General features: G+C 49.7%; 1 protein-coding gene across 5 annotated transcripts in view; it reads left to right on the top strand.

Annotated features, from left to right (window-relative positions):
- The window catches only part of LOC146797866 (RNA-binding protein 6-like), a 1,129,330-nt gene that overhangs the window by 923,585 nt on the left and 182,279 nt on the right, over window positions 1-23,466 (top strand). For all 5 annotated transcript variants that reach the window (XM_085625068.1, XM_085625070.1, XM_085625069.1 and 2 more), the window contains one exon: window positions 12,984-13,103. In XM_085625068.1, the coding sequence (XP_085481194.1) occupies window positions 12,984-13,103 (120 nt within the window). The remainder of the gene's footprint in view (window positions 1-12,983; window positions 13,104-23,466) is intronic.

Raw genomic sequence — 23,466 nt, 5'->3', positions numbered from 1 at the left:
CTACACACCTCAGTCCCTCTGCAGTCGCTCGCCCGTTCCATCTCTCCGTCCTCGCTCTCTCGCCCCTCTCCTCCGTGAGCAGGCGTGTGCGCTCTCTGCTGCTCTCTTGGAAGCAAAAATCCAGGTTTCTTAACACGAACCCAATCTCCTACTTCAATGGGAATGTTTTTTGTACCATGTTTGAAATCAAAATATTATTTGCTTCTGTTATGTATGCGTTTCATTCTATTCCATACATCATCCTTGGACCAATGTTCCACACCAGACACACACATCCACCAGGATTAAATTTGGATCTGGGTTTACGACCACGCATTATCACAAAGGGAGTACCCAGTAGCTTCAGTACAAGTTACATGATATTGAAAACAGAACATAGTTAAACAAACATTCCAGAAATGCTTGCACCAAGCATTCTTGGTAACTAAGCGACACAACACAGAGGTTTTGAATTTGAGATTATCTCATACGCTGATGATACACAGAGACTTTTCTCTTTAGCTCTAACATGTCCAAATCTAAAGCCCTGTTCTCCTCCAGGATGAAGGCCATAGCCACCTGGATGTTGGATAACCGACTGCAACGTAATCCTACAAAAACTGAAATTAGGCTATTCGGGCAATCCCAACTTCTTTCGGCCCCAGAATGGTGGCCAGCTGAATTGGGCCCCAGCCCCTCACCTAAATTGGTAGTAAAAAATCTTGGTGTCTGCTTAGATCAATCTCTTTCTATGAAAGAACACATCGCTTCCACCACAGCGTCCTGCTTTCAGATGCTACGCCTCTTGAGAAGAGTTTTCCCTCTATTACCTCTTTCCTCAAGGAAAACCTTGGTAATCAGCCGCCTTGATTACGGCAACTCACTTCTGGCGTACATCAATAAGAATCCACTGTCCAAACTTCAGGTGGTCCAAAACACTGCCGCATGCCTTGTCTGCAACCTCCCTCTGCGCTCGTCCTCAGCCCCTCTTCTGCGGTCCCTTGTGAGAAACTGCCATCTTTCTTGCATGGTATGCCCCCACTTTTTGCTGAATTGCTTATGTACTTTGACTGAGTGTGCCCTGGGCTCCTGCCAATGAGGTGCCCAGGGCCTGTGTTCCTTCCCTAAAACTGCATGACAGCCTAAACCCAATTGGTCAACATCTCCTGAGGCTTGAGCCGGGAGATCGAGGCTGTAGCGTTTGCGTGAGGGGCTGGAGCGATCCTATCTTTGTTTCATAAGGTAGCTTTTATCCTTGAGGCGTTTTTACTGAGCTTTTAATTACTGTATTTTTTTAACCTGTATTCACTTCTTGTGGCACACCTATATTACTTTCCTCAAATACGCTGAATTATCAAATTTTTGCCCGCCCGCCATCTTGGAAGTAGCGCGGGGAGCAGTCTAGCGTCTGCTTCCCACACGCTACAAAGAGGGTCATGGTGCAAGCGCGCAGCGTCGACATCTCCTGAGGCTTGAGCCGGGAGATCGAGGCTGAAGCGTTTGCGTGAGGGGCTGGAGCGATCCTATCTTTGTTTCATAAGGTAGCTTTTATCCTTGAGGCGTTTTTACTGAGCTTTTAATTACAGTATTTTTTTAACCTGTATTCACTTCTTGTGGCACACCTATATTACGTTCCTCAAATACGCTGAATTATCTAATTTTTGAAGGAAAACTAGAGAGGAAATGGCGTTTGGACTTTTCACCCTCCAGGAAAATTGCTTATAGAGCTGCGATAAAATCTTATAAAAACAAAATTATAACCGCACAAGCTGTTTTTTTGAAACTAAGATTAATGCAGCAGCCTCTAAGCCTAGGGAAATTTATCACATTGCAAAAGCTCTTCTTAAGCTCCCAGAAAAAATCCCCAACCCTGTTAATGGTTAACTCCGTTTCAATGATTTGGCAGAGTTTTTCCATAAAAAAATCCAAGCTATTTACACCGCCTTTCCTATCATCCAGACCTCCTCAATGATTGTCGAAGATGCTGAGACAGAGCTGTCGCCCCTGGCAACACTCTAAACACTCCCCCTCTGGATCAGCCCACTTTACAGTCCTTGATGCTTCAGATCAAGTCTGGTTCCCCCAACGCCCCTGTGCCCCCGCAATCTCTGATGTTAGTCAGTCCACTTATCCTGCCCACTATCATGGATCTGCTTAATGCCTCCTTAGCCACCGGCATAGTCCCGCTCCCTTGAAAACAGGCTATGGTGAAAGCCCTTCTTAAAAAAACCTAACCTAGATAGCAATAACCCGGCGAACTATCGTCCAATTTCTCTTTTACCCTGGCTCAGCAAGATTCTAGAGAAACATGTCAATAAGATACTGACGGAGTTTCTCGAGACCTACCATCTGTTAGACCCTTCCCAGACTGGGTTTCGGCCCTTGCATGGGACTGAGACCGCTCTGGTTGCAGTGACGGAAGAGGCCAGGAGGATTATCGATCAAGGAGGCACTGTTGCCATCTTCCTCCTCGATCTTAGTGCTGCTTTTGACACTGTTAACCACAGCATCCATCTCCAGAGACTCTCCAATCTGGGAGTTTCCACCCATGTTCTCAAATGGTTTAACTCTTTCTTGTCTGATCGCTCCTTCCAGGTCTTTGAGAGTAATGCCACCTCTCCTTGTAAACCTCTAGGATGTGGAGTGCCGCAGGGCTCTTCATTAAGTCCAACACTCTTCAACATTTATATGACCCCTCTGGCTGCGATCGTCCACCCTTTTGGGTTAAAAATTGTAACCTACGCGGACGATACCCAGCTAGTAGTCGCCCTAAACCAATCTCATATACAGACTAACAATAACTTGAGGGACTGCCTAGACGCAGTGGCTTCTTGGATGACCTCATCCTGTCTTAAATTAAATGGGGACAAGACAGAGCTGATGCTCTTGGGCAACTCTCCCAACACCATCAACAACTCTCTTTGGCCATCTTGCCTTGGTCCAACTCCTATTCCCAAGGACTCAATTAAGAGTCTGGGTATCTGGCTGGACAAGTCTCTTAACTTCTCCCACCAGGCAGTCAAACTCTCAGCCACCTGTGTCGGTATACTCAGGCTCATCAGAAAAATCCTTTCCCGACTTCCCTTTAAAGCCAGACAAATCATGACCCAAGGCCTCGTACTCTCTCCTTTGGACTATGGAAATGCCCTCTATCTGGGGGCCCCCCAGGCCACGATCAATAAGCTTCAGGTCATTCAGAACTGTGCAACACGAATGCTCCTGCAGGTTCCCCGTCATGTATCAGTAAAATCTGATCTAAGGAAACTTCACTGGCTTCCAATTAGGGAACAAATTTCCTTCAAGAGCCTATGCATTGCTCATTGCGCATTTTGGAAAACGGGCGCCACCATAAATCATTCCCTGATCTCCCCCCACCTTCCCACTAGACATCTCAGGTCAGCTTCCTTGTTTTTGACCACGGTGCCTAAAATCAAGAGAACCAGAGCTGGCGGCCGACTGTTCTCTTACAACTCGTCAAAACTCTGAAACTCTCTTCCTCTCCAGCTACGTTCAGAATCTAACCATCTTTCTTTTCGAAAAGGGCTAAAAACGCTGCTGTTTTCCACTACAGACTAGGTTCCTCTATCCTTTACGCACACGCAAGTCTATTTAGCGCTGGGACGCCTCAGGGTAGCCATCGCGCTTTACAAAAACTCCTTTCATTCATTCATTCATTGGCATCTCTGGCCACCTGTCAGCCCCTGGTAAATGGTACCATAGGTACCCAGGGCACTGTGACCAGAGAAGGCCCCTAAGGGCTGCAGCACTTATTGTGCCACCCTTAGAGGCCCTGTACCCCGACACACACACTGCCTTTGCAGGCTGAGTATCTTGGTGCAGAACAAAACGACACATCCCTGTGTGCCATGCCCACAAACACACTGCCCTGACATACCTCAGTCACCCCACTAGCTGGGTGCACTATGCCAGTGGTGTGGGTACAGGTGCATTAGCCCCGTACCCCTACAGTACCCAGGTCCATTCCTGGGCACTGTAAGTGCAGTGCTGACATTAAGAGTATATGGTGCTGGGAGGTCGTCATCACGAACTCCACAGCACCATGATGGCTACACTGATGATTGAGAAGTTTGGTATCAAACTTCTCAGCACATTAAACCCACACTGATGCCAGTGTGGGATTTAAAGTGCAATGCATGCCAGAGGGCATCTTAGAGATGCCCCCTGAACCTAACCAACAGCCAGCGTCCTGACTGAGAGGCTGCCTAGGCTGTCACCCAGCAGACATGTTGCTGGACCCCTGGGTAGAGAGCCATCCGCTCTCGTGGGTCTGCAACAATGCACATCCTGGGCGAGGTGCTAGGTCTCCTTCCCCAGGATGGGCAGGGGAAGCTTCAAAGGCATGCCGCCTTTGTGAGCTTCGGCAGGCCACTTGCTGTACTCAGCAACTGGCCCCCACCGGTTCTGAACCCCACTCTGGCAGGAAGATCGGTGGGAAAACCAAAGTGAGGAAAGGGGGTGTGCCAGCCTCCGCCAACCCCACCCCTCAGGTGGGGGAGGCGAGGTGAAGCACAACTCCGGGCTCTCGTCATCTTGAGGATGAGGAGCCCTACCCTATCAGGACTAGGCTCCTGCCCCCTTCCCACTGGAGAGTGGCAGGCTAGGGGGTGTACCCACCCCAGGCAAGAGACCCATTCGTCCCTGACCTCTACCTACCTGTAACGCCCCTAAATGTAGTATTTAGGGGCACCCTGAACCTTCCTTCCACAGATCCCGAATACGAACCCGAAACAAGAAAGAATACCAAGAAGAAAGAAGACCTGCCGTGCAGCTGCTAACAAGAGGACAACACCAACTGAGTTGGCCCCGGCCCTACAGTCGAACCTGCTCCTGCTAAATCCCGGCGTCTCCAGTGGTCAGCAACCTCGAAAACCCCGGAGGACCTGACTGCCTTGCTCATCTACCAAGAATGGGACACCCACGAGCAGGGGTCCTGCTCAACAACAAGCAACAACCCCTAGTGCCAGCCAGGAACCGCGAATCCAGCACACTCTGCACCCGCCGAGCCCGGCCTGTGCCTGAGTGAACAAAGACCACGAAGACGTCCCCCCGGCGACTGTGACCAAGAATCCAGCACCCAAGGACCCTTCTCAACGCTCCTGACAACGCCTGCAGCCTCACAACCAGGGACCCCTCCAACCGCGACCAGCAGAGGGTAAGATTTCCCGACGCGAAAAAACACTCCTGCACCCAGCGGCCCCCTGTGCCCAGCTCCTGGGTGGCTACCTAACCTACAGCTTCCCAACTTACCTCTCGAAGTGGTGGTCGCACCTGAAGAATCTCCGTCCCCGAACTTGCAGCCTTTGTTCATCTTGCAGCTTCTCCATTGAAATACATTAAGCGCCCGACGGCTCAAAAGCACCCTGCACCCAGCCGCCCGAGTGCCCCTGGAAGTGCAACATCTATCCTGTCTTACTTCCCCACTTGCCCTGTGTGAGTGACCAGGAGCCCAGCTCCCACAGCCGCGTGGTCTGCCTGCTAGCAGCCACCAACCAAAGCCCCCCTGCCTGCCATAGGCTAACATTGGGCCTAACTCTCTCTGCACCCGGCTGCCCCTGTGCCGCTGAGGGTGTAACAACTGTACCTACCTGGCCCTGGGAGACCCCTGAGTCTATGCCCAGAACCTTAACTCTGCCAGTCGAGTACTTACCTGAAAGCCGATAACCTACATTTTCTCCATAGGGTAAAATTGACTGGTTTCACTTGGAAATTCTTCTAAGTGTCGAGTTTTGAAACTTTAAAATATTCACTAAAAATCAGCCGATCAACGAAAACGAAATTACTCACCTGTTATCAGGGGAGATCCCAGTGCTGGATCGTGGTGCCCAGCACTGACCCTGAAAAGTAATTACAACTGTACTTACCGATAACTTGATTTTCCTCCATAGGATAACATTGCCTGGTTTTTGCCGATTTTTGAAACATACAAATATTCCTTAAAAATCACCTGTGTAACAAAAACGATTTTTTTCAACCGTTTACAGGAAATGCACCAGGGCTGAATCCAGGATCCAACCCTGAGTAAGAAAATCATATGCACAGTAATTGAAATTGCATTTACTTAAAAATTCCCATTGAGCTCAATGTTAGAATTGTGTTTGAATTGTGTTGCCTATTGCAACAACTGTAACTATTGCATTTAAAAGTCTATTGCTTATTGAAAGTACTCAACTAAAGCATTTCATTCTGAGAAAGTATTTTGATACCTACTTGTGGGTCTAAAATAAAACTACTTTCTATTTTTATATACAAAACAATTGGCCTAGAGTTCAGTTCTTGAGTGTGTGAGACCATTTGCTGACTGAGTGTGTACAACAAATGCTTTCCACTGTCCTCTGATACTGCCTTACTGCTCGACCAAGCTACCACTTTGGAGAGTTAGGTTATATCTAACTTCAGCCTCTGCCAAACCTCTGGGGACTGTGGACTCCGTGCACACTGAACCTTACTTTGGTGCAGTATATACAGAGCCCCTTTCTTACATCCCTACATTGGCTTCCGGTGAAAAAAATAATCTTTTTTAAATTATGTTGACTAACCCACATGCCTTTCATGGCCAAGGGACTTCCTTTCTAGCAGCTAAGATTCTCCCCTACACTCCAGTAAGACTCCTCAAATCCAGTGACAAAGCTTTGCTTAAAGCCTCTAGGTTTAAGAAGGCCCGGGCTGGCCACAGATCTTTCTCGTTCCTTGCCCCTCATCTTTGAAATAATCTGCCCACGCAGCTTCGTCTCTGTGAAAACCATTTTCTTTTTAGGAAGGCACTAAAGACTCACCTATTTTAGTCAACTCTAGCCTGTCCTCTTCCCTTGTCTCATGCCGAGATAGCCCTTACGGGCTGATTCGAGCGCGTAATAAATTAAAATAACATAACATCAGCACTTGAGCTGAGGTAATCAGTGTTGTGCAGCACATGTCCAGGGGGCCATGGTTGGCATGAACACTTCCTTGTGTGACACTAGGGTGCGCCTGGAAGGCAACTACTGAGGGCCAAGGTGCAGAGTTCTCTCATTTCCGGTCCCTACTACCAGAGGAGGAGTTTTTGGAAATTAGGTAGTAGTTCGTAATCCTAGGGCGCTTAGGCAGTGGTGAATTCAAGAGTGATATAGAGGCGTGTGTGCAATCTGGTGGGGATGACGTTTGCAAAATCATGATTTCACCGCCCTCAGCCTCAGTGATAGTAGATACATCTCTCCTGGCAGGCTGCTTGGAGGCTTTATTCCCACCCCCTTCTTGTTGGTTGTCTGTTTGCATCCCCCCGTGTTCTCTCTGAGCGCATGATAATATGGGCTGATGTGGACTGATAGTGATGTGTCAGCACCAGATACAGAGATAAGATCGGGGAGACAAAGACTGGGGGCAGGTGTTTGCGAATTGTTTACAGTATATAATAAGTCACTATATCGCTGTAGGCCGGTGCTCTGACTATTGCGCCACCTCACCCATCCTGGTAAGGGGCACTTAATAAAGCATGGGGGAGCATGATCATATTACACACAGGCTCCCAGTTTGGGTTATGAAGGATTTTTACTGTTCCTGGACCACTGTTCCTTGCAGGGAGCGGAGGCACTTGCTGAAGTGCTGTCTGACATGCCGAAGGCGCGCTAAATCCCAATGAGCATCGCCGGGCAAAAACCTTGTTCCGGGCTCATGCTCCTGCCTGCGGGGGTGATCCAGCGGATAGACGGTCCGAACTCTGTGTTTATTAGAAATTAGGACTCGGGTTCAGGCAGGATTAGAATGGGTGCAGTAGATAGAGAGCAGGGGAGCACACAAGGAGCATCAAACAGCATTAGGACCTAGTCCGACCGTCTCCGTCACTAACTGGCTCTACCCTTGGGCCACAATGATAGTGCTGCTGCCACACCTCACCTTGCTGTTCTTTCTGCTGGTGCATCGGCTGCCAGCTCACAAGACTGTTGCTAACAGTAACTGTTACTAGACTCCAGCAGTGTGGAGCGAAACAGGGCTACCTTCTTTTGTCCCCTGGCAAAGTATTCTGGGCTGGGTGCGGGGGTAGAAGCTGAGTGTAGAAAGTTTAAAGAATGTCCAGTTCAGGAACTGGCAGCAGCAGCAATAGAGGCAAAAATAGATGATGGCAGGTAGGTGTACAAGAGAATGTAGAAGGCTTCTAAGTGGCCTTACCTCCAGCAACAGGGTGGCCGGCTGATGACTTGCGCTACCCTGCAGATGCCGCTACAATGCCACTGCAAAGCCTCTAGACTCCTCCTGAGCTGCGACGCAAACACCACACTCCCCCTTGGTCCTGGCTCCACACACTTCTGCTCCGGTGGATCAAACCCAGATCTGTTGACTGGGTGTGAGTGTTTGATTGGTTCTGATGCTCCGTCCATCACCACCCCCTTTTGTACCACTTTGTTCGCCATAAGATGGCAGGGTATGCTCAGACGTGAGTCCCTTGCTCACTTTGCCACTGGATTCAAGCAAGCCTGGCTGAAGACGGCTGAAATGCCAGAAACCGGTCCTAGGAAGCTTGTTTCCGGTCCAGGGAAGGCATGGCTTGGCAGTTCGGGCTGGACTGTTCCCATGAGGCACAGGGTCAGACTTATTTGCATATGGCCATGTCTGAACTGGGGTGGCAGAGTGGGCTAAAGAACGGTGATGGATCAAACCCAGATCTGTTGACTGGGTGTGAGTGTTTGATTGGTTCTGATGCTACGTCCATCACCACCCCCTTTTGTACCGGTGGAGCACGGGAGCATGAGACTCAGTATGTATCCAACGCTGTTCTTGCAGCAGGCCAAAAAGGAAAGTCTGCAAAACCCACAAAGCTGTGGGAGCCAAGGGGCTGGGGGGAAATGGCAGTAAGCGCCCTGCGAAAGTGATACGTGCTGGCCAGGACGAGCCGGGGCGGGGTGGCTGGGATAACGGCTAATAGTAGTGGTAGTGGCGGCACAGTGCCGAGACACCGAAACGCGGCGTACAGCTCACTCGGCTGCTTGCAAGGCTACTCCTGCTGCGTACGTGCATGCTCCAAATTCCACAGTGGAATGGGTCAATCAAGAAACTGATGTTGGCGTGCAGAGATGGTGCTTAAAGACGGCACTGCTACAACACTTCCAGGAAAGAACAAGATTAGCGTGGAGCCACACAATGCCACCTAGCTGCACATGGGAGCACTAATGTGGAAACTTCTGGATCTAATCTGGTCCCTAGGGAATTTTCTAAAGGTGATGAGTCTGAAGTTAGATAGAGTAGCCACCTGAAAGAGCATTACTGAAAATAATTAACTTGTTGTTGGTGAAAAGTGCCCCTTTTGACATGGTTACCCCTGCTTTTTGCCTCCTATCTGATGCAACTTTGACTGGAAGTGTACTGGGTCCCTGCTAACGAGGTCCCCAGTACCAGTGTTCTTCTCCTAAACTATACCTCTGTTCCCTATTTGCCACCACTTTAGCCTCCAAGTAAGTCCCTAGTAAATGGTACCCCTGCTACCTAGGGCATTGGGACTAAAGAGGGTCTCTAAGGGCTGCAGCGTGAATTGTGCCACCCTAAGGGAACCCTCACCAAGCTCATGCAAACTGCCATTGTAGCCTGCGTGTCTTGGTGCAGAGAAAAGTGAAGTCGACATGGCACACATCCCTGTGTGCCATGCCTGCAAAGTACTATGTGTGGTATAGGTAAGTCACCCCTACAGCAGGCCTTACAGCCCTAAGGCAGGGTGCACTATACCCCACGTGTGGGCATTTGTGTGAGTAGATGTGTCCCTTTGATATGTAAGTCCATGCTTAGGTACGAAAAGTGCCAGGTAACCCAAACAGAGTACATGGACTGAACACTTGTGATTATGAGTTCCTCAGCTACTTGATTGATTCACTGTACCCACAGATGTTTGGTACCAAACATCTCGTCCTAATAAACTCATGCTGATGCCAGTGTTAGATTTATTAAGAAATGCATCCAGAGGGTACCTTAGGGGTTCCCCTTGAAAGCATACCAACCACTAGTGTATTGACTGACTGTTCTAGACCAGCCAGCCACCCTAGACAAGTTTCTGACCTTCTGAGGTGAGAGCCATCGCCCTCAGAAGTTGGGAACAAAGCCTGCTCTGAGCGGAGGTGTTTTCACATCCTACACGCAGGAAATGCATTCAAAGGCGAATCCTCCTTTGTCTTGACCCCACTTTTAGGTGGCAAAACAGGTGGGGAAATTAGTAAGTTTAGGAGGTGTGCCCACACCAATGCAGCACCACCCCAAAGGTGGACTAACTGATGTGGACACCAGCATTTCAGATTCCTCCAACTTGTTTTGGACGAATTAGCCTTCTAGGGTCAGGGTCATGCCCACTTCCCACAGAAAGTGGTCACATAGAGCATGTATATACCCGAAAGGTAGGCAGCCCATTAGCTACTACATGTCACTCTCCCTAACGCCCCTAAATTGAGTATTTAGGTGGTGCCCCCGAACCCGAGAACTCAGATTCAACAGATCAAGAGAAGGACGAAGAAGAGTCACTGCCTGGCGAGATCTGCAGAAGAACTGTGAACTGTCAGAGCGAACCATTGCCTGCTTGCAACTCTCTCGACAATCACGACAGAGTGGCTCGTCCTGCAACCTGGAGATATACCACAGCCTTGGGTAGTCTGCCTGCACTTCCAAAACCGCCTACAGTCTTCCTTGGAGTAGAGGAGCTACTCCCTAGCAGGCCGAGGCACCGAGAAGCAGAGTCTCCCCGGCCCGACCAAGATCGCAGCTGACCACAGAGATGTGCTCTTGCTCTGGAGTGTCCGATCTGTCTCTCCACCCATTGTGAAGATACCAGGACCAACCGGAGCCATGTAGCACCAATGCCCAGGGTACTGGACGCCCTACACCAAACACCGCCAGCGAGCGTCCAAGCCAGATTCTCACTGCACCACGACCGAGCAGCCGTCGAGGGACGTCAGCATCACTGAGACCCACTTAGTGAATGGACCAGCTGTCCTGATTTTCTGCCAGCTGTTTGTCTCCCACCACGAGGAGCGCCTTTGCACATCGAGCCCAGCCGACCTAACCACTCTGCACCTAAGCCGCTGAGCCTGGTTATGGAAGAACCGGCTGTGCCTCTTTGCTCCAAGCCCCTGTTTGGGAGCTCTCTGACTTGTCCCCAAGTCCCCCTTTGCAGCCTGCTTCCAGGTGGCCCCCTTCTCTGTAGCTCGCAGCTACCAACCTCACCAGCACCCTGCTCCTGGCTAAACCCATGCAGTTCCCGAAGAACAGCTGGTAGTGCTTTGGGCCTTGGTCCACTACAATCCAAAACTAAGACTGTACTTGTGGTTATGCAAATATGACGTTTCCTTCCAAAGGATTGAATGTACATGAAAGCACACAATTTTGAAAGATTTACTTACCTGTCAAAATATCTAACAATGACAATAGTTACTTTTGAACAATGTTGTAGGTTTAACAAAATGTTAAAAGAAGTGTTATTTTTTTTATTTGGTCTCGGATGTATTCTTTGTGTGTATGTCTCATTTATTGCCTCCATGAGTACTACAAATGCTTAGCACTACTCTCTGATAAGCCTAACTGCTTGCCCACAATACCACAAAAGACAGCATTAGTGTAATCTACTTTAGCCTCTTTAAACCAATTGTGGATCCATTGGACTCTGTACACAGTGTACTTCTTTTTAGTGCTCTATATATAAAGCCAGCTTCCTACACTTGTGCATTACAAACCTGTTTTTTTCACTAATGATCCTCGTGATTCTCAATTGCCTGTGTTTCTGTTGGAAAAATCTCTAAATAGAGTAGTTTAGTAAGATGTAGAGGTTGGAAATTGGGACAATGGAAGATATACAGCATTTATTTGTTACTCTCCAGAGCCATCAAGGTGTCCTGCATGTATCAGCAGTGCATTCTCACTGTTTAATCCATATGTTGGAAGTGATGTACTTAGGGCAGCCTCGAGCCTTCAGTGAGGTAGGAAACTCAATATTGAGGGGGAAGCGTATTTATTGAACAGGTGCAAGAAAAGTAAATAATCTCAATTACAATGTACCAAAGTCTGCCTATGGGTGATCAGTGACAGTGTTCTTGGAAGCAGAGAACATATGCTTGCAAATAGAGCTGTCTAAAAAACCAGCGTAATAGGAGGAAGGCATGGGTATTTTTTACCACCGGAAATCATTGTGGAAGGTCCAGTTTTATAGTGAACCATTCTTTGATGTCTGAATGTAGGGGAGGATATTGAACAAGTTAAAAGGGAGAATGATTGAGTATTGTTCTAGTGTCTGGGAGGAGCTGCAGCAAGGATGTATTAGATAGAAGACTATTTCCATTGGCCTATTTGCCGAGGACTAGCAAATTAATTAGAGTCTAAGCACAGTGAAAGGTGTGATTCGGGGCGGATGTTTAGGAGATGGTAGCATGCTTTCAAGGCGACAAGCTGCAATTCATTATTGCATTGAATCCTGATATCAACATTTTCAGAGTTTTCTAGATGTTAGTGAAGCATTGAGAGAAGGACGTGATGTGTGAGTGAATATTCCAATGTCAAGTGGCCTCCAAAACGATCATAACCAGGGATATAGTCCTCTGAAACAAACTGTGCTACCAGAAAGTCAATTGCCTCTTTATGGAAGCATCTTGGGCATCTTGGACAAAATGTCTGTCTTTTTCAGCTTCAGTCAGGGTTTCTATAGATGATCTTTCTAAAAATACTACAAGTATGTATGTTCCTGCATTACCTTCTGTACCTGTCACACCAGTTCTCTACCATGTGTCACATGACCATCCATCTTTTTTCCTAGCTAGTAAGTTTGGCAAACTGCCATTGGAAGTTTGCCAGATCAAATTTCTCTGGTGATAAAGATATAACCCCCATAGCATTTGAGGTTTGTAGAGTTTCTAAAACATACAATACCAGAATTTATTCAAGCTGGAGAAGTAGTATTGCAGATGAATTGTTTCCTTTTGGCAATGGTGCCCCCACCTTTGTTTCATCCATTAATTTATGATTTTTATTATACATTTTCTTGCCAGAACTCCAGAAACAAAGATCGAGATTCCCGGAGATCAACAACTGAGCAAAAAGAAGAGATTCTCTGTGGGCGAGGGGAGAGGAAGGTACCAAGAACTGGGAAAGCAACCTTTACAGAGAAGGTATGAAACATCATTTTAGAATCAAATAGCTCAATGATGCTTTACATCACCTGACATTTACTAACTCATGTTGATTGAATGGTCCCCATTTAAGTTGTCTTTGTCGTGCTTCTGCATAGTGACCTATTTTCCTGGCATATTTATATTATATGTGCTTTCTGCTACTTTAAATAGCCCTTTAAAAAGGAAATATTAATCTCAAGACACTTGTAGCTCAAGAGCTTGATGGGCAAGTCAAGTAAGAGGAATCCCCATATTATTTAGGTCAAATGATGTGAAATTTTGTATGCTCCCAAGTGTTTCTCTTAAGGGTCACGCAATTTAATTATCCTGGTAAAAACCAGACTTGCCCAAGAAGCACGTTTACAAGTCTTGAGCTTATTTAAGTCTTGTATGGACTCATATATCATTGTCTAGCCAAATCTAAGTGCACAGCATCGAAGTTTCATCTTTTTACTGCACTGATCGCTTATCATGTAAATGGATGTACTGCTGCAGGCTCAGTCTTTTTTTTTTATTTTATTACTCAAGAGTATTTTTTTTTTTTTTTTTTTTTTTTTTTTTTTTTGAAACCGTTTATTGCAATCTCAAATATATACAAGTATGGGCCTACAACCTTCCGGCCGGCCGCTAAAGTGACAAAAGCAAATGACATACATACAATAAGGTACTTGGCTTTGCATAGACGATAAAGCAGGAGGTATCAACAACGTGGGCCACATAACTCTGAACCCACAATACGGTTTCGTTTTATACAACACAACAACAAAAAACCACACCCGCAAGGCAACCCACGATCGAAAATGACGACACGTGCTCCTCAAGTGGGGAACCCCAACCATCCAAAGAAATCCAGAGAGGGGGAGGGAAACTGATCCGGGACTGGGAGAACAATTTGCCCAGGGCTGAGGGAGGGGGTCAACTATGGGGATGGAGCTGGTGAAGCGGGAGGCAACAACGGCGGCTCGCAAATACCCCCGCGGTAAGCGTTCCAGGGGCCCCATATCTTCACCCATGCCCCAGGCTTACCCCGCGCCACATATACCACCTTTTCTCGGAACATGCACCAATCCATATGTTCTTTCCAAGCCGACACCGCCGGGGGTCTCTGAGATCCCCACAGCTGAGCAATGTCACGTTTAGCTATCATATATCCCAGAGTCACCCATCGCGTCTGCGGAACCGAGTAATCAGTCGGTTCCCACACATTCAGCAGGCATCTCCTCGCTTCAGGCAACAGCGCGACATGTGTAACCGCTCGCAGGACCTCATGCACACCACGCCAGAATCGCTCCTCTCTCGGACATTCCCACAGAATGTGTAAAAAAGTCGCCAAAGCACCACACCCACGCTTACACAATCCATCCTCGGCATAGCCCATACGCTGAAGCCTTGGCCCCGTCATATACACCCGGTGGAGTATCTTAAGCTGGACGAAGCGAAGGCGAGCCGGGATGGCCACCTCCTTCGGAGAGGCCACCGCGGAAATCCAGTCCTCGTCGTCCAACTCCAGCCCATCGGCGACCCAAGCCTCGTGGAGGCCAGTCAGTAAGCCCGAGCGGTCATTTATCAATTTCTTATAAATGAGGGAGATTGTGCTGTCCGGAACGTGGCCATCTAGCACTCTATCCTCCAGGGGGGAGGACTCCGGGATGGAGGCCACGTCTGGGAAGACGGAACCCAGTGCGTGACGGACCTGCAGGTAGCGAAAGTATTCACTGCCCTGCAGCTGAAACTCCGCCTGCAGCGTCTCGAATGTCTTGAATCCTCCCCTCGTCCAGAGATCTCCCACTGTACTGATGCCTATCATGTCCCACGTCTCGAAGCCCTTCGAGGTCCACAAAGAGCCAAGCCTCTCCGACGCATACAACGGTGACGCCCGGGTCAAACGGTCCTTCCATCCCATAGCTGCATTAGCCGCGTGCCATACTCGCACCATGACACGCGTGGGCCCCGTCAAGCGGGAATCGGGCACGCTAGTGTAGAGCGCTCGATTGTAGTCGCCACCGGGCAGGAGCATTTTGTCCATTTCAAATGCCGGGTTTAGGGCGGGCCCATAGAAGCCGTGATTAATTGCAGCTAACTGGGAGGCCCAGTAATACCGCTTAATATCCGGGAGGGCAATCCCTCCGTCGTACCACGGGAGCGTCAATTTTGCCAGGGCTATACGCGGCCTCCCGTCCCAAAACAGACGGCGCTGTAAGCTTTCCACCTCACGGAAGTAGCGTGCCGGGACCAAGTCCATAGTGTTCTGGAGAGCGTACAAAAAGCGCGGCAATGACATCATCTTGAACAATGCCGCCCGGCCGAGCGGCGAAAGCGGCAAGCGCCGCCAGCGCGCGACGTCCTCCTTCAAGCGCTGGAGGGGGGGAAGCAAGTTTCGCTCGTAGCGGGCCACCGGGTCCAGCGTAATATAGACCCCCAGGTATCGAAATCCCTGCGAGGCAATCTGGATCGGACAGCCCCGAGGGAGGACAGGAGCCTCCCCGGAAAGCACATAGACACAGGATTTAGCCCAGTTGATGACAAGGCCTGAATTACGGCCAAAGGAGCGCAGAACATCGACCAGGACAATCAGTGATTTGCGCGGGGAGGCTAAGTACAAAAGGATATCGTCAGCGTAGAGGGACACGCGGTCCTCATACTCGGGGGTCCAACGGAGACCTCGGATAGAAGGGTGCCACCGCAGCCACTCCGCCAGGGGTTCCAGGGCCAATGCAAAAAGGAGCGGCGACAGGGGACAACCCTGTCGCGTGCCCCGTCCCAGCACGAATGGGGCCGAGACTCGACCATTCACCACCACCTGTGCCAATGGGTCCGAGTACAACAATTTGACCCAACTGATGAATCCCGGGCCAAATCCAAATTTCGCCAACATCGCCCAGATGTAGGGCCACTCGAGCGTGTCGAACGCCATGGTGGCGTCCAGGGACGCCAAGATGGCCGGCTCCCGCACGAACGGAACACGCGCGAGCACCCCGTGCAAGCGCCGCAGATTAAGGGCCGTATTGCGATGGGGAATGAAGCCGGACTGGTCTTGGTGGACCAAATCGCCCACCACGCCGACCAGCCGGTTAGCGAGCACCTTGGCGAGGATTTTAGGCTCCGCGTTCAAGAGCGAGATAGGCCGGTAGGATGTAACCCGGTCCCGTGGTCTGCCCTCCTTGTGGATAACCACGATGGTAGCCAGACGCTGGTCCGGCGGGAGGGAGCCCCGCGAGTGAGCCGCAAGGAACATAGCGCGGAGGTGGGGTGCCAGTACGTCCGGTCGCAATTTATACAACTCGATAGGAATGCCGTTCGGGCCCATGGCCTTGCCAGAAGCGACCGAGCGGATGGCGAGGGCAATTTCGTCCGAGGTGGGGGCGGCATCCATCAACTCCCTGTCCTCCATTGAGAGGGAGGGCAGCGCGATGTCACGCAGCAGGGCATGGGAATCCTCCTCCGGGCAGGGAGAAACTGGGGAATATACCTCGCGGAAATAATCCGCGAAGCAAGAGACAATGCCTTCCGGCTCAGTAACACGTACACCATCCATTCTTTCAATCAGCGGGACCACACGACTAGCTCTCTCCTTCTTATCCAACCACGCAATCAACTTACCAGCCTTATCACCCACATCATACAATCGCCCCTGTTGCTCTCTGCTGAGGCCCCTGGCCGCCTCCGTGACGAGGGACCTATAGGCCGCCTGCTTAAGGTGTAAAACGTGCAGCGCAGCGTCAGTCACCCCACTCCCCAGATCACCCTCCAGTTCAGTGATTTCGGCCTCCACCCGGGTCACCTCCTCCTGTGCGCGCCTCCGGGCATGGGAAATAAAGGAGAGGGCCTCCCCTCTAAGCACAGTCTTGAAAGCCTCCCACAGGGAAATGGCAGACGGGACAGACCCCACATTCTCCTCAAAATACCGTTGCAAGGATTTAATCAAGTCAGCACGAATAGTGGGGTCGCGCAGGTACCAGGCATTGATTGGAGCTACCCTGCCCTCCCCCCTCGGGAAGACATCAAAGTGCAACAGGAGTGGGGAATGATCTGAAATACCCCGTGCCAGATGGCGCACCTCCCCCACTCTCCCGGCATAGGCCGCAGGGACAAGGACATAATCAAGCCGCGAAAGGCTACCATGGGCCCCCGAATGGAAGGTGTACTGCAGCTGAGTGGGATGCTTTAGACGCCAACAGTCCACCAATCCCAGCGTGTCCAAAAGGCCAGATAGCCACGCTTGTGCCCGGGGGAGGTCCCTAGGGGGATAGCGATCCAGAGTCCCAGAAGCCACCGCATTGAAGTCCCCCCCAACCACCAGAAGCCCCCCCGGAAGGTCAAGCAGGAGGCGTCCCAGGTCCGCAAAGGTGGTGGACTGTAACCCCGGTGGGACGTACACTGAGACAAAGACGACTACCTTGCCCTCCATTCTCCCCACCAAGACAGTGTAGCGTCCCCTCTCATCATGGCGCACCTCGTCTATTTCTAGCGGGAGCGAGGTCTTGACCATAATGCCCACCCCTCGTGAGCCTGATGTGAAGCCCGAGTGGGCCACCAAACGATAACCACGTCGGTTCATTGCACAATAGGAGTTACCAATGAGGTGTGTCTCCTGCAAAAAGACCACATCAGGCGAAATCCGTTTCAGATATTGCAGGACCACACCCCGCTTAATCCTATCACCCAGTCCGTTAACGTTCCAGGACAACAACGTCAGGTCCCTACCCCCCATCACATACAGAAGCCATCATTTGTCCCCACGAGAGCATCTCAAAAAAACCAATACAATAAAGGGTTTGCCTTGCGGTAGAAACGAACCACACCCCACCCCAACCCACCCATCCCAACAGAACTCCCCCCACCCTGCACCCCTGCATGAGCCCGAACAGCCCCCCAAAGTGCAGTGTGCCTGTCGCCCCATGGAAAGAAAACTAACTAGTCCCCCAGAGGAGGAGGGAGATCCCCCAAGAGACCCCACACGACCTCCGCAGGAGGGGAACTTACCCTAACAGTCAATGGTGACAATAACACAGTCCAGAGCAAGGCCTACCATTAATCCCTCAGTCCTGATCCGGCGGGCCCTCCCCACCAACCGCTCCCCCCCCCACCCCCCCGGCCCCGATCTCCGGGCAGAGTGTCCAGCCAGTCCCCGGCCGCCTCGGGACGATCAAAAAAGTGCGTGCGGCCATCCACCTCCACCCTCAGCTTAGCCGGAAAAAGCATTGCATATTTGAGATTCAGGTCCCGTAGGCGACGTTTGACACCAAGAAAACTCAGTCGCTGCTTTTGGACCGCCGGAGTAAAGTCAGGATAGAAATTGATATCCATATTGTCAAGTCTGACCGGCCCTTGTAGCCTGGAGGTCTGCAGGATAGCGTCCCTGTCCCGAAAATTGAAAATCCGGGCGATGAGAGGCCTCGGAGGGGCTCCGGTCTTAGGCCTACCCCCGGGGACCCTGTGGGCACGTTCCACTGCAAAGAATTTACTCAGCCCCCGAGGCTGGAGATGGGTGAGGACCAAGTCCTCCACAAACAGATCCGCTGCCTCTGCCTCGCGTCCCTCCGGCACCCCGATAATGCGGACGTTATTCCTCCGGGCCCGACCCTCGGAATCCTCCAGTCGACGATGCATCAGGGCGCTCGCCTGGCCGAGCCTGCGCACCTCCTGTTGGAGGGCCGCCACGTCGGACGTGAGGCCCGAGGTAGAGTGGGCCAAAGAATCGACCCGGTCATTTGTTTTTGAGAGATCGGCTCTCACGAGGCCCACGTCCACGAGGACCGAGTCGATCTTCTGCGCCAGAGTGTCAAAGCGCTGGTCCACCGAGGCCTTCATCTCGGCGATGGCGCCCATGACGTCTCGGAGGGTCAGGTCCGTGGGCAGAGCAGGAGCGTCAGTCGGGCCCGTAGGGGATCTACGCAGCGCCTCTGGAGATCCCTTCTGGAGGGTGTAGCGGTCCATATTGTTGGATTGATGGGCCGCGCCACGACGGGTCGACTTCACCTTAGCCCGGTCGCCATCTTGTTTTGTGGCCATGGTCGCGGTCCCAAATCGAGCCAATCTCCTCAAAAAGGGGGTAGACAATCCCGTTCAAGGGCTCCGGGGGGGGGCGACCACCGCTCCGCAGGACAGACCGCAGCCGGCGGGCCGGCAGGGCACCCCAACGAGGCCACACCACCGCACACCGCTTCGCGACCCTACCTCGCCTGGCAGCAAGGAGGGCGCAAAAGCGAAAGTAAAAGTGCGGGGTGCGCGAGTCGCCCAGCCTTGCCCGCCGCTGTTATTCACTTTGTCGCCGGATCGCCCCACAACTCCAGTACGGGGGGCCGGCGTGGAGAAGGCCGCAAACCCTAATCGGTGCTCCCGCCGGTGTCCGAGGTCCGAATTGAAAACGGAAAACGGGCGTCACCTCAACTCTGGTTCACAAACACAGTCCCCTCATCTAGGACAGGATTCGGTCAGGATTTATGCAGGAGGTCGCGGAGGTCCTCGGGAGCCTCGCACCTACGCGGCCATCTTGGGTGCGCGCTAGGCTCCTCACCCCTACTCAAGAGTATTGATGAGTTTGTGTTGCCTGGTCCTACGGCAGTCAAGGTTACTGAAGTAATTTATCCAACTTTGGGTTTCAAAAGGGTTTAACTCCAGTGGTAAACATGTACTCCCTCTTAGCACTTGACACTCTCTGGATTCTGTTGGTATTTATAAAGCACTTGCATACTCCTGTGGAACCCAATGCGCTTTCTGCATGGTCATAGTGAAGCAAGTCAATAAGTCATGTATGTTTAGGCAGCCAGTGCAGCTAACACACAAATATCAGTAACAGGAAAAAATATTAAAAGGCAATGGTCCGCAAAGAATATCAAAAACATATGTAGCTTTTTGCTAGCCAGAGATATGGCCATAAACCCTATTACAGTAATAATGCTGTCAGCATTGCAAAATGATTTAACATAAAGGCCTGTGGGAAAAGTTGATCAACAGAACTCACTACTTTGGAGCACTAGAAGCGGCAACAGTCGTTGCAATAGATTAGAAACGATAGTAGCACCAAATCTCAGTGTCTCATTGCAACATTTCAAGCTTAGGTGTTTGCACTAGTACACTTGAAAGGGGAACGTATTAGTTTATATTGCAGCGATTTATGTTTCAGGTAATGGTGCTGGAATGTTAATGCCATTTCAAACCATCTGCGTGTAACTCGCAGAGTTCCACTCAAAGAATGAAGTTGCCTGCTCATTTGTGTTAAGAAAATTCATAAATAAAATAGGTTCCCTTGAGCATGTTGGGGCGACAACTGTTGCCCAGTTTTCTCGTAGCCCTGCATGAGTCCTACTAACCATAGAGCAAATTCATAGGAAGCAATAGCTGACTTTAGTGGCAGTGCAACGGTGTCCCACTCAGTTGGCCAAAGGTGGCAGGGGCCTGCAACTGAAAACCCATTGGTTGTGATCACAAAATTCCATTATGTCCTGTATGCCAACAGGCCAAGGGGCACCAGCAACTCCCACTGAGGCAGCAAGTCTAGAAGCAGCATATTTCTTGTATTAGTGACCAGCGGAGCATAATGGGAATATGTCTGGAATCACTTGGTCTAGTAAGATGCTCGCAACATTTAGAAACACAGGACAACCAACCTCCTTTAGCACATGCTCTCTGATTTCCCAGGTGAGGGGATAACGTTGAGGAAAACCCTAAAAAAAATATCTGGAGGCAGCTTAATGGTGCACACAAGCTTTAATCTGCACCAGTGGAGAGGCCTGGACACAGCAGGCACACCCTTGCACCAAGAAGTTACTCTTCCTTGGGCCTTGTTGAAGATGTGTTGCCGCAAATGAACAAGATGACACCTGAGCAGCTGTCTGATGGTGATTTCTGTCTTCCTAGAGCAGATGTAGTAGACTGCACCGCCTGCAGGACCTTTCAGCCAGTTGGCTGTCACCTCCTGCTGAAAGATGCAGTTTGGTGTCTCATCTGCTGCCAGGCAGATCTCCAGGCATAGATAGGTCACAACAGTTTCTTTGGAATTTGACCATGGCATGGCCCTAGTATGGAAGGGAGATGGCGAACATCAAAGTCCTTTCCCTGCATAAGAGTGCCCCCTCAGCTAAAGTACCTTGCATCACTTACTCGCGTGTTGAGGTGTTTTGAGACACGGTTCTGACCAGTTGTATCTTTTGCAGTGTTTGACTCTTGGAGGGCTCCTCGAATTCCTTTATGGCCATTGTATGATCAGATTGTGTTCAACTGTCGCTTCCCTTGGGCTACATTTAGCTGGTCCATGCACTTATGTCTTACAGTTCTGCAGGTGGAGTCCAGAAGGGTGGGAATGGCTGATATCACTCCGGCATAGACCCTCCATTAAAGTCAAAGGCTAATAGACTTACTTCCCCACCAGAGCAGCAGCCTTGGGCAGGAGGAAATGGAATGCAAACATGCATGCAGACCTTAGACGGACTTGCACAAAGTTAGGCACCATATTGAAAAGGACACACATGTCATGTCCAGTGAAATCCATCGAGCACTCTGCCAGGGACATGATAGACTTCACACTCCTCTATAACTACGCCCAAATGTGCAGCCAATCTCCATGTGTGTCCTAGCCAAAGCAGCTTTGAATCTGATCTGGATTCTTCCTTACCTCTAAGCCCTTTGCTAAACGTATTCTTTCATCTACCTCTCAAATGCAACTTGTTGTCCTTCTAACTCATGAATCTCTGTTCAGTGAATGAAATTGTTTCAACATCCGGAATCGCATAACTAACTCCATTCCTGATCTACTATTTGTGACAAGAACCTGGCTAACAGGAAGTACACCATCCATTCTACTCAAAACCATCCCTGTTTGGATATAAGATACTGCAAAAAAGACCAGAGAGAGCCTGGCCAGTTGACTTCCACCTTTCTCCTCTGATCCATTAAGCTTCACAGCTTGTGTACGACAAGATTCAATTATTGCTCACCTTTTCTTTGACATCCACCTCAGTCAATTATTAAATCGTATATTCCCCTTTATTTTCAATTGCTATAACTAGGCTGATGATACTCACATTTTTCTACAGTTGTAATTTCATCTGACCTCGCACATGTACTATATTAAAATTCCTTCAACAATTGGATTACTGAATGTTTTCCACTCATCTCAAACTTAACACTTCAAAAAAGGAGATTTTCACATGGCAGCTGGCTGAATCATCACTGTTCATCCAAATCCACCTCCATACTCGCCAGATGTCAGGAACTTAGGGTTGATGTAACTTAACTACAATAGGTGAGTGTTAACTCAGTGCTCCTTTTTTAATGCTTTGAAAAATACAGAGAATTTGAAATGTGAAAGTAAGGCAGATGCTCAACCTACTGTTGCATACCTACATCTCACCTGACCTCTTGTCCCTGGAAAGTAAGCAGAAGTACCATCTTTAAAGCAGTGTGCATAGCTCAAAGACCTTTCCATGGGACTCTACCATAGTCCATACATATTGCTAAACAAGATCCCTGCAGTCATCCACCTCAATTGACACTATTTTGAGACAGTCTTAAGCTGCAGGAACCTTGTTCTCTTTCCGGATATCTTGATTCTGGAACTCAGTGGCAGTTTCAATAAGTAATATTGATAATCCTGTTCAGTTCTGGTAGGCATCAAAGACATGATTCTTCCCTCGTGAACAAAGAACCGAACTAAAATCTAAACTGTCACACTTTCTGAAACACTTTATGCCATCCTGCTGCAGAGCACCATCTTTGGAGTATGTCTCCAAATCTCGTGCACCTCAACCAACATCCCCCACATACATATTACTACATCCTACAGCCTTACAGTGATATGCCTCCAAAAGGGCGTCTGAAGCACTTCAGTACCTCGTCATGGATATAAAGACCTATGTAAATGGTACTGTTCAGTACAATAGTGGTAGAAGATAAGGGAGACTGAGAAGACCGTTTTGACAAGAGATGCCAAGAGTACAGATGAAAAGGTTTGCTTCCTTGCTATCATTTTTGTGCCACTGCAGTCACTCTTTCATATTCCGGGTAGGTAGACAGGAACCACTCTCAAAATCAAAGGTGAACTTTGGGTTCCCTCTTCTTCCGAGCCCAGTTCTGGAGTCTGGTGCTAGTAAAACTGGAGAACCCACACTTGCCTCACATGAAGACAACAGAGTAACTCAGAAGAAAAGACACAGAGCAGGGCTCCTCAGAGTCATGCCAGCGGCTTAACATCCAACAAGCTACGGAGCAATTTTGCAATGTTTTTCCTGTCTGCTGGCCATCTCTGTGTGAAGGGACAGCCCTATGTGTAGGCTAAGGTATGACTTTTTGTGTTGGATTATAATGGAAATTGGAATCGCATCAGCTGGTTGAAATGTAATCAGGTGCCAGAATGTTAAAC

Source organism: Triturus cristatus, chromosome 9 (genome assembly GCF_964204655.1).
Source record: "Triturus cristatus chromosome 9, aTriCri1.1, whole genome shotgun sequence".
Classification (NCBI taxonomy): domain Eukaryota; kingdom Metazoa; phylum Chordata; class Amphibia; order Caudata; family Salamandridae; genus Triturus; species Triturus cristatus.
Note: the sequence above shows the minus strand (reverse complement) of the source record. Positions and strands in the feature narration are given on the sequence as shown.